The sequence below is a fragment of the Pseudoliparis swirei genome, chromosome 7 (assembly GCF_029220125.1).
Source record: "Pseudoliparis swirei isolate HS2019 ecotype Mariana Trench chromosome 7, NWPU_hadal_v1, whole genome shotgun sequence".
Lineage (NCBI taxonomy): Eukaryota > Metazoa > Chordata > Actinopteri > Perciformes > Liparidae > Pseudoliparis > Pseudoliparis swirei.
Genome location: NC_079394.1, coordinates 18,697,896 through 18,709,008, shown reverse-complemented (window position 1 = coordinate 18,709,008; position 11,113 = coordinate 18,697,896). Strand labels below are relative to the sequence as shown.

Here is an 11,113-nt window from a genome sequence, read left to right as displayed (position 1 = left end):
TGATTTGTTCTTCGCGTGGGAGTTAAAGGACAAGTCCTGATCAAAGATAACACTGAGTCTTTACGGTGGTGTTGGATGCCAGGGCAATGCCATCTACAGAAACCACATCACCTTGGGCCGGTATTTCAAAATTTGTAATCCAGATCAGAATGATCCGGATAACCAAATCCTCCTTTCCTCAGCCACGGATCAACCTGATCCATCCCGGTATTTCAACACTTTGCGGGATTGGATCAGAGTGATCCTGATACCGGCAGATTGGGATTTCCAAATCCGTCCCCGCCCCCTGGATCAGACAGGAAACAGGAAACATAGCAAACATTTTACGGAAAAAAGGAGAAGCTGGCACTACTGTTGTCTCTAAATCTAAGCATAATATTCGTCAGTGTTGATGCGTCCTAAGACGAGATGAAAGGCAATCACTATATTGAGCTAACAAATTACGTAAATCCGCACAAAATTGAAAGAATAGCACGGCGAAGTCAAATAAAGCCGAGTTCGCGCTAACGCGAGCTAACGCTGCTCCATTGACTTCTGTGTTAAAGAGCTAACAAGCTAGTAAAGAGGCTAGTGTCTGTATGTCGCGGTCCACATTTTAATGCATTTACTCGCAATGCATTGGGTGTAGATTTTAAAATGTGTTGTACTTGTACATATCTCCGATGTGAGGTCCTCGGACAGGGATGTCTATGTGTGCAGTTTGTAAAGCCCTCTGAGGCAAATGTGTAATTTGTGATAATGGGCTATACAAAATAAACTAAATTAAGTTGCATTTTTCGGAAACAGTTGTCAACAAAAGAGATAAAACCTTAATATGCGTTTTATTTATAGATGTTTGTGGAAAGAGAAGACAGCCAGTTAACACAGAGCTGCTCCAAATGCCATAACCGTTTAAGCTTTCGCTATGAAAATTAAGTGTGTGTGCTGAATGCATGTTAATAAATACATTTGACTGATTTTTAACGAATACGTTGTATTATTTTTTTAACTTACATTTTTCACTGTGTTTTCTGAAAAAGAAAGGAATTCGTGCAAAGAAAATAAACATTGATCAAACAGCAGTCTATCTATATCTGTATCAAACAATGAACTTTGGGAGCAGTTACACTTCGGCTGGTCCAACCTTTTCATGTAATCTCCCTCAAATCCACCTCTGAGGTGGGATCAGGATAATTCTGATTTTTAGGATCAAACTGATCCAGATTTCCCACCAAAGTTTTGAAACACTCAACAGCAGTGGTTAATCCGGATAAAAGGCAGGATTGTATTACCAAATCCGAATCTGAATCTTCAGGATCAGATTTGCTTTGAAATACCCGTTTTTGGGATCTGATCAGGATTTAATACAATCCAGGAGGATTAATCCTGGTGGATCATTTTGAAATACCGGCCCCAGATAATTGATCTCTGAGGTGTTCAAGGCCGAGTAAAATAACTTCAGTTTTGTCAGAGTTTAACATCAGGAAGTTGCAGGTCATCCATCTATTGTTTCTTATACTTTTATATGTCAGAATAGTGAAAATGTGACATACTGAAGAGTTCTAAATGTTTTGTCTTGCTGAAAGGTGTGAAAGGAGAGCAGCTAAAGTAACAGTGACTGAGTTTACAATGTGGCGATAAATGAAGACGATGGCCTAAAAATATATGAATGCAATTCTGCTAAAACCTTTGCATGAAGAAGTGCAAGTTCCATGATGAATGTAAATATATTCAGTACAACTACAGTACTGCACATGCATTATCTTCAATTATGTAAACGAATCGAGGTTCGTTCAATGTTTACCAGCATTAAAGTGGCCCTTCAGTCTCCTACTATTCATCTGTGGACAGCCCGTTGGCTCTTTGATTTGGAATACAACCGATGTTGCTTGCTATTTTAGTCTTTCTATTAAAATGTGGGAAACGGACACAACAACACACCCTGCATCATGCTTTTGCCCTCTGAAAAGAAAGTGTCCACCCTGCAAATTCATGGTGACAAATGACTTTACCGCTGATGCAACACTGGCCCGAGATTGGGTTGTTTGGTTTAGTGACAATAAACACGGTAGAATTAAATTAACTGGCAAAGGGTAAAAACAGACAATAGTAATGTCCCTGTAATGTCATAAGTGTAAAGGGTTTACTGTGGGTTTCATTTTCCATAAAATGCACATTTCTGCGTATCATACCGAGAGCAGTATGATTGTCCTGTACTTTGATGTTGGACCATTTATAACTTCTGGTGATACGTACACACTGTGTATTTGTTCGGAGTAACCGTTATCAGTGCTGTCGAAAATTGATGCCACCTTTATGCTTTATCTCACTTTCTATAACAGCCACGTATAAATGTTATCTCTCTGTCACATTGACCCTCATATTGAGCAGCTCGGACAGATACAACCTCAGGTCTCTCTGCTCGGCCTTGATTGTAGCGCCACTGTGTGCTCCATAACTTCATACAAACGCGTCGCCTCTGTGACAAACCATGTATTCATGTTCAAAGATATCTTGAAATTGGGATGATTCATAGATACAGGATATTCACAACGACAAGCAGAAGATGTACGTATACATTGTCTTGGTGGAGCAGCGGTCTGTCACAAACTCTGAAACAACAATATCCCAATTTCAACCTCCTTTCTGGACTAAACAGGAACTGAAACAAGTAATGCTCGTCTTCTCAAGTGAATAAAATGGTCTTGCTTTGGAGCTTGAACCACGGTAAACCCGTCCTTTTAGTGACATTAATTAAACCCATCTGTGGCCCACAAAGGTACAACATGTTCACCATCAGAGCTTTTGATTTTATTTAACAACAGTGCCTGAAGGCTAAGAGGGAGATGGAAGCTTTTTGAGTAAAATATAATTAAGTTATGTTTATATATAATATACAAAGCCACTATTCGCTTTCCTCTGTCCATTTTTCATTTTGTTGAAATTATTTCCAGGTTAATCTGTTGAAGGAGCAAATGTTCCAATGTGCTCCTGTGAAATGAATTCATCAGATTAATTGCCAGTGTGGGTTTATAGCAAACTTTAATAATGTGTTCATGGAAACATGTATTTGTTGATATATGGTTTTATATTCCACATCATGAAGAATATAAATCACTGGATGCCCATTTAAAAGACAAACACTATCTAACATGTATACTTGTATTAGGCATACGCAGTACAGCTTTTAAACTGAATGTTCCTGCACATTGAGCCAAACAGCTAATTTCACCTGCCCCTTGTGTTGCCTTAGGGTCATTTTGACCCGAATCAATATTACACCCTCCCCCCACCTTTGGGTCATTTTGACCCGATTCAATGTTTCACCCTCCTGTTACCTTTATATTTACTAACATATTTTACCCTTTGGGTTCAATTTGACACCAGCAATTAAAACCTCCAGAAAATTATTAGAATTAATATTGTTTTCCAAGTTTAAGTGTGAGGCACTTTATGTTTGTTTGTTGACTACCGAAAGAACACCGACATTAAACATTGAATGGGGTCAAATTAATCCTAAAGCGGGGGGAGGGTGTAATATTGGTTCGGGTCAAAATGACCCTAAGGCAACACAAGGGTTAAGACAACAGGACATGGAGTGGGAAGGAAAGTCAAACTGAGCTGCATCAATCAGTCAACATCCGCATATCTATGCACGAATCATCACAGTCGCATGTATCAAACTGTAGATAGAGGACATGTAAGAAGAGTAAGAGTGTGTGTGGGCATGGTGGAGGAGTTTATCATTCTAATCAAGCTGTTTTCAAATCTATCAACTTCGTGATTCAAGGCTGTTCGGGTTTATAACACCGGGTGTAACTAACTCTATTATTACATCATCCCCCCCCCCTCTCCACACACACACACACGCACACACACACACACACACACACACACACACACACACACACACACACCCCCACGAACACAACCCTTCGATAGGCTCAATGGTATGGTCCACCTCCTCGTGACGTCACGGAGGCTGACTTTACAGCATAAATAGTGGAGCTCTGCGCCTTGTGGCTCTAGCTCAAAGGATCTACGTCCCGATTTATAAGACTGTTATTCTGGCGAGGCGCGAACACGACGAGACGCTGCTCGGAGAAAAGACACACACGTTAGCTTGGAATCAACGGCGTAACACTCGTACACACCAGCAGCAGCCATTAGCGACAATGAACGGACCGATGAATGGTTTTCATAACTCCCTCAATGACGAGGACTGCTTCTTGTTCACCTCAGAGTCGGTCGGGGAAGGACACCCCGGTAAGACCCCAACAGTTACTTTGTCGAAATGAGCTCAAAGTATCATTCTGTGTTCGCCGTGACGTTAGATGGACACTCTTTAATCAGAATAAACTGAAATATACATCATTGCATTGTACCGTTAGGGCCTATTGCGCTGCGTGACGTTAGCTGAGCCACTGTGCACGCGCTGCTAGCTAGCTTTAATGTTAGCGCGCTAATCGGTGCTGAATACGACGCTGTCGCATGTCCGGTCCACGGGCGGCACACATGCACCGTCCGGTACCGGCGTGCTCCGTTAACGTCACTTAAATACTCTGTTATTACAATATCATGTGTTAGTTGGTACGCGTGGCCACACGTCCATATGGCGTTAACGTCTCGCGCTGTTCAGAACGCGTTATCTGTTCGCCTTCGCGCGAGTGAGGGGTTCTAACGCTGCGCGGAGAGCTGACGAGGTCGGTAAGCGTTAGCTGTTTAGTTCTTACTCCCGCTTGACAAAGTTCCGGTCCCTGGAGGATGTTACGAGCGCGCCTTCCACCACATGTGCGCATGCTAAATGGCGACTGCTGGCCTCAGAGCCTCAGAGCCACTCCCACCGAGCACGAGATGGATCGGTGCCGGTTTTGCTGCAGTTATTGTTGCCGCTGTTTAGTTCACGTATTGTTCTTTGTTTACAGACAAGATCTGTGACCAGATCAGCGATGCCGTTCTGGATGCCCATCTCAAACAGGATCCTGATGCCAAAGTTGCATGTGGTATGCGCCATTGTTTCTTTATTTGCTATTTATGTTTTCTCAAGTCAATATATTGACTTGTTCACCTGCATTGTTCTTGCCTCGTGCAGAGACTGTTGCCAAGACCGGGATGATTCTGTTGGCCGGTGAGGTGACATCGAAAGCCGTAGTGGACTATCAGAAAGTAGTTCGAGACACCATCCGCCAAATTGGATATGACGACTCCTCCAAAGGTGTGGCACGGTGGAGAATTACCAAGTTGTGCTTTTCCTTGACTTGTCTGGTAGTTGTTTGGCATCCGATACTGGGGTCTTGATTCTGTCTCGTCTCCTGCACAGGCTTCGACTATAAGACCTGTAATGTTCTGGTGGCCTTGGAGCAGCAGTCTCCCGACATTGCTCAGGGGGTTCACATCGACCGTAACGAGGAGGACATTGGAGCCGGGGACCAGGTTAGTAGTGGCGAGCACTATTTTGGTTGGCCATGTGTGCTCTGTACTAAAATAGCTGGTCTTTTATTATCCTTAAATGAGACATTCTTTTTTAAAAGTAACTATGTTGCGCTGCAGGGCTTGATGTTTGGATATGCCACTGATGAGACTGAGGAGTGTATGCCCCTCACAATTGTCCTTGCCCACAAACTGAATGCGAAGATGGCCGAGTTGCGTCGCGATGGAACTCTTCCATGGCTCCGACCTGACTCAAAGACACAGGTAAAGTGGTGAGGTTGCTAGTAGAGATGCACCGATCAGGTTTTTGGTGCCGATCACCGATCACTGAAATCAGTATCTGCCGATCCGATAATACCGATCACCGATCACGGTGTCGATTGAAGCATTCTATTTATTGTGTAGCATTATTGCCTAGGACTATGAGGAAATACATATATAAAGCAACTCAAACATTAAAGAAATTACCGATTTCTTTAAACATTTAGGACTTTTACTTTGAAAAATGTCCTAATTGATAAATTAAAATTGTTTGATTGCTATTGTAGGGGATTTCAGATATGTATGGAACACATCTGCATTATTCATTTCCTGGAACTCTTGGGGAAATCTATTTACAGGACTTTTTTTAACATACAAAAGTCTGACTTATTTTTATAAACTCTTCCTTGGTACAGTAAAAATGTTTTACTGTTAGCATAATTTAAGCTAAATCTCAGAAACGATCTATAAAGATACAAAATCGGTTCATTGTTTACTTGTATATGTTAGTCTTATTTTGAAAAACGGATGTTGTTTCACGTGGTTCTTTCCGCTAACTTTTCAAAACCAGATGTCACTTAAATCCTTCCGCTAACTTTATCAAAACCCTCGCGCGCTCCAGATCGAATGCGTTTACCCTGAACATCAGTCTATAGGGGCAGACATGTGAGAGTCGGCTGAGTTGACCCAGAGATTCAACTCGGGGGACGGGGACGCCGCTCGGTGGTGAGGATCCCCTCGTGGACCTCTCACTCTGCGGCCCTCGCCGGGCGCATCGTCTCCGTTGCGGTGCGCGGCGATTGAAACGTCTGATAATTCTCGCAGATGTTACGTCATCTGATCGGCCGTTTTAATCGGCCGTTTTGAGAATGCCGATCAAAACCGATAATGGGAATATCGGCCGATATGGATCGGCGCCGATCAGATCGGTGCATCCCTAGTTGCTAGTAATAACTAATCAATGACACTTTCTTGTTGTGACTATTGTTCACGTGTTCACCTTATCCGCAGGTTACGGTCCAGTACCGCCAGGACCACGGTGCCATGCTTCCAGTGCGTGTGCACACAATCGTTGTCTCTGTTCAGCATGATGAGGATATTTGCCTTGATGAGATGAGAGACGCCTTGAAGGAGAAAATCATCAAAGCTGTGGTTCCGTGCATCTATTTAGACGATGACACAATTTATCACCTGCAGCCCAGCGGGCGATTTGTAATTGGAGGCCCACAGGTAAATGCCAGGAGGGTGTGGCCCTCAGAACGTTTTTAGCCTGCGGGTTATTGACCTGTATGACCTCTGCTCTTCACCAAAGGGGGATGCTGGCCTGACTGGGCGTAAAATAATTGTTGACACTTATGGAGGCTGGGGAGCCCACGGCGGTGGTGCCTTCTCTGGGAAGGATTACACCAAGGTGGACCGCTCTGCTGCTTACGCTGCACGCTGGGTGGCCAAGTCTCTGGTGAAGGCTCAACTTTGCAGGAGAGTGTTGGTCCAGGTGAGTGGCTGAACTTGCTCTTTATGACTGTTTTTTGTGAGGGGCTGCAAGAGGTTCCTTCCTGAAGTATTCCGTGTTTTTATTCTTGATATAATACATGTGCGTGTGTGTTGTCTTAGGTTGCCTATGCCATTGGAGTTGCCCATCCCCTTTCCATTTCTATCTTCCACTACGGGAGCTCCCACAGGAGTGAGAGGGAGCTGCTTGACATTGTAAAGAAGAACTTTGATCTCCGTCCTGGAGTCATTGTCAGGTAATGTGTACACTCTGACGCCACCTGTTCTCAGTGACTCAGCAGATCTCCAGTCCTGATGCCTTTTTATGAATGGCCCTTTCCAGGATTTACTTATAGTTGACTTATATTGACACTGCAGCGACCATACCGTCTTGAGACTTCTTTGATATCAGCTTATTGCTTTCTACTGAATTATATGGTGTATGAGAGGAGGTTACACAGGGTGCGGGGGGTTAGAGGGACCAAGAGTCTCATTTATTGAGAGCGACATGTAGGATAACGTTCTACAATGAAGCCCTATTGCTCATAGTTGGATATCTGCTGCAGTAACCACACTGCTCAGGGATGAGTTTGGTTGCCAGGGTAAGTGTCAAAGCTTCACAAATCCCTCTTAACCAACTGGTCTAACAATCTCTTATTTATATTTATTTTTTTGGGTAGCACTTCCAACCGCATTGTGCTTGTGTGCGCATGATTGTGTGCATTGGAGGTGGCTGGGTGTGACTGCTGCTAAGTATGTTGATTATGTATTCCAGGGAGCTGGATCTGAAGAAGCCCTTGTATCAGAGGACCGCAGCCTATGGCCACTTTGGCCGAGACTCCTTCCCATGGGAGGTGCCCAAAAAACTCAAATACTAAACGTGTTAAGCTTTTCCCCCCCAGGCCTGTTGGTGTATACTACAGAGAAGCCTCCAAGGTTACGGGGGTGAAATGCCCCCTCTCTCTCTCTCTCTCTCTCTCTCTCTCTCTCTCTCTCTCTTTCTTTCTTTCTCAGTAATGTTATCCTTTAACACATGTCTCCCTTTCTCACTCACTTCCCTCTCCTCTTGTTGTTATCTGCTGTTTGCGGTATCATAGTGGGTCGTAGCAGGCATGGTGAAAAAAACTTGCTGTCTAAAGAATTAGATGGCTTCCATGAACTCATGCACCATAAAACGTTGTGTTGTCCCAGTTATTGAGGTTCCCCTGATTCTGGCTGTGATAGACCCGGAATAGCGGCGTTGAGCTGTTTTCCTTTCGGCATTCCACACTCGTCAATATCGTAAGTCTTTTATTCAGTGTCGCGCCGATGGCATATTAGGCTATACGCCCTCTTAATTAACTGGTGCTACTGCTCTGTGAAGCATTATTTGATAGTCAAGGGGTGGGGGGGGGGGGTTCTCTGGTCTGGCACTTCACCAAACAGTTTAGTGTCTACACATTCCTCCTTCTGGCAATCTGGTACAATAACTCCCTGAGCCAGTCCTCCATCTTTGTGGAGGATGCTAGAATGGCACAATTCAAATTGAAGGGTTTTTGCTGTTTTCACACACACAAAAATAACCAAATCCCAATTATTCAAGTGCTAAAAGGATTATAAATTCTCAGATGCTGCTACAGACCGTTGCTGTTTTCTGACGTAATACAGAAAAGTCAGAAGCTGCTATGTCACTGCTCTGGTCTGCAGAGGTGTTTGTTCTACTTGAAAATAATGGACTATTATGAATTGAAATTCAATTTTAAAATGAGTTCTGTTTCGTGATTGTAGTTTCACTCGCTTTTTATGGTTTGAAGTGACAAGCGGCCCTTTTACTCCTTAAGTATGTTGATGGCAGGTGTAGCTACAGAGAAACCTGGTCTCCGTCGTCGTCCTTAATGGGGTCTTATTGGCTTTAAGTCCAACCTCAACACTATTTATTTGTTCTCTGAAACTGGGTGGATATCGTGACGCCAATGTTTCAGATGGCAGCTTAAAAAAACCCAAACATGGCTATTGAATCTTGAATTCCTTTTGACTTGATCACTTTTCAGTGTTTGCCTTGAGGCTCCAGAGTGTTGTACAGAAAAACTCTGCGCCGCCTCAACTCCAAAATGTCACTGGCTACTGTTGACTATTTTATAACATTTTTTAATTTTCTTTTTGGACTACAAATCATAATTTTAAGTGGGTTGGTTTTGAAATCCCATTAAAATGTCTGGTGCAATTCTTTAGCTCTTACCCATCCTCGATGGAATGGCAACATTTGGTTGGTGTTGTACAGAGAAACCAGCCTTGTTTACACAGCCATCTCATCTTTGGGATGGGTTCAAGTTTTGGGTTTGTTACTTTTACCACCCTTAGGTGACCCCATGGCTCCCGTGAGTGTAGGAGTGCCTTTTCTATTTCCTCTACTTTTCTCCCTCCCAACATGCGCTCAAATTCCAGAGGTACAAGAAGCTCATACTGTATTGTGCTTCATGTCTAGACCGGGTAGTTTCCTTATGCTCTGTAATAAACAACTACTCCTTTCAAATGTCTGTCATCAATGGTTTTTATTTTCGTGAGATCTTTATTCATGTTTCAGGGATAGCGATGTCATCCTCTTTGTTCCAACTGATGCCTATTGAGGAAGACCGGAGCAGGTGTCACATGATCTACTAGCACGTCCTGTTGAAACAACGTGTGCCTTTTGGAATCCAGTGTGTCTCACACCTGGCATAATGTTCATATATTGAAGACTGAGTTGATTGGACATCATTGCATCTACCCTTCTCATAACCGGCCATGCTTACATTGTAAAACTGTAATTGGCCTGACGTGGACATTGAGCTTTATATCGCACCATAAATATTTGAATTGGGTTTTTTGGCCATTAATTAAATTCAGTTTATTTGTATAGCCCAATTTCACAAATTACAAATTTGTCTCGGAGTGCTTTACAATCTGTACACATAGACATCCCTGCCCCAAAACCTCATCGGATCAGGAAAAACTCCCAAATAACCCTTCAGGGGGAAAAAAGGGAAGAAACCTTCAGGAGAGCCACAGAGGAGGATCCCTCTCCAGGATGGACAGATGCAATCGATGTAATGTGTACGGAAGGACAGATTTAGAGTTTAAATACATTCAATGAATGTGACAGTGTATGAATAGTTCATAGTAGGCATATTCCACGATGGAGACCTCCACGATCCATCAGGCAGATGGAGGTAAAGAGGAGTGGGCGGAGTCTCAACAGGACAGTGGCGTCGTCGGTAGCAGGAATTCCACGATCCAGACCTCGATGATCCATCAGGCAGATAGGATCTATGCCGTCTCAGGGTCCGATGACCCCATGATACGTGAAGTCAAAAGGACTCCGGGGAGAAAGCAGAGTTAGTAATGTGCAATGGACAGATGAAAATTCATCCATAAGGAGAGAGAGAAGAGGAGAGGTGCTCAGTGCATCCTAAAACGTCCCCCGGCAGCTATAAGCCTATAGCAGCATCTCAAGGGGCTGGACCAGGTGAACCTGATTCAGCCCTAACTATAAGCTCTGTCAAAGAGGAAAGTCTTCAGTCTACTCTACATGAGGTGACTGTGTCTGCCTCCCGGACTGAAGGTGGAAGCTGGTTCCATAAAAGAGGAGCTTGATAACTAAAGGCTCTGCCTCCCATTCTACTTTTTAAGACTCCAGGAACTACAAGTAGTCCCGCATTTATTGAGCACAGCTCTCTAGTGGGGCAATATGGTACTACAAGCTCCTTCAGATATGATGGAGCGTCACCAATCAAGGCTTTGTAGGTTAAGAGAAGAATTTTAAAAGTGATTCTTGATTTTATGGGTAGCCAGTGCAGAGCAGCTAGTGCAGGAGTGATGTGATCTCTTTTCTTAGTTTTAGTGAGAATACGAGCTGCAGCATTCTGGATTAACTGGAGGGACCTAAGAGACTTATTAGAGCAGCCTGATAATAAGGAGTTGCAGTAATCCAGTC

The 11,113-nt window shown here is 43.6% G+C and overlaps 1 protein-coding gene across 1 annotated transcript; it reads left to right on the top strand.

Moving 5' to 3' along the window:
• Positions 1-4,020: 4,020 nt before the first annotated feature.
• Positions 4,021-9,673, top strand: mat2ab (methionine adenosyltransferase II, alpha b). The gene is made up of 9 exons (XM_056419738.1): positions 4,021-4,245; positions 4,905-4,982; positions 5,072-5,194; positions 5,300-5,412; positions 5,530-5,673; positions 6,682-6,900; positions 6,983-7,165; positions 7,285-7,418; positions 7,937-9,673. The coding sequence occupies exons 1-9, from the start codon at positions 4,155-4,157 to the stop codon at positions 8,037-8,039; spliced, it is 1,188 nt and encodes a 395-aa protein (XP_056275713.1). The 5' UTR covers positions 4,021-4,154; the 3' UTR covers positions 8,040-9,673.
• The last annotated feature ends 1,440 nt before the right edge of the window (positions 9,674-11,113 follow it).

Bases quoted from the DNA above. Each gene is read 5' to 3' on its own strand.
- mat2ab (XM_056419738.1), top strand. From the start codon at position 4,155: ATGAACGGACCGATGAATGGTTTTCATAACTCCCTCAATGACGAGGAC. The intron at 4,983-5,071 runs GTATGCGCCATT...TGCCTCGTGCAG, and splicing joins TGATGCCAAAGTTGCATGTG to AGACTGTTGCCAAGACCGGG. The intron at 7,166-7,284 runs GTGAGTGGCTGA...GTGTTGTCTTAG, and splicing joins GCAGGAGAGTGTTGGTCCAG to GTTGCCTATGCCATTGGAGT.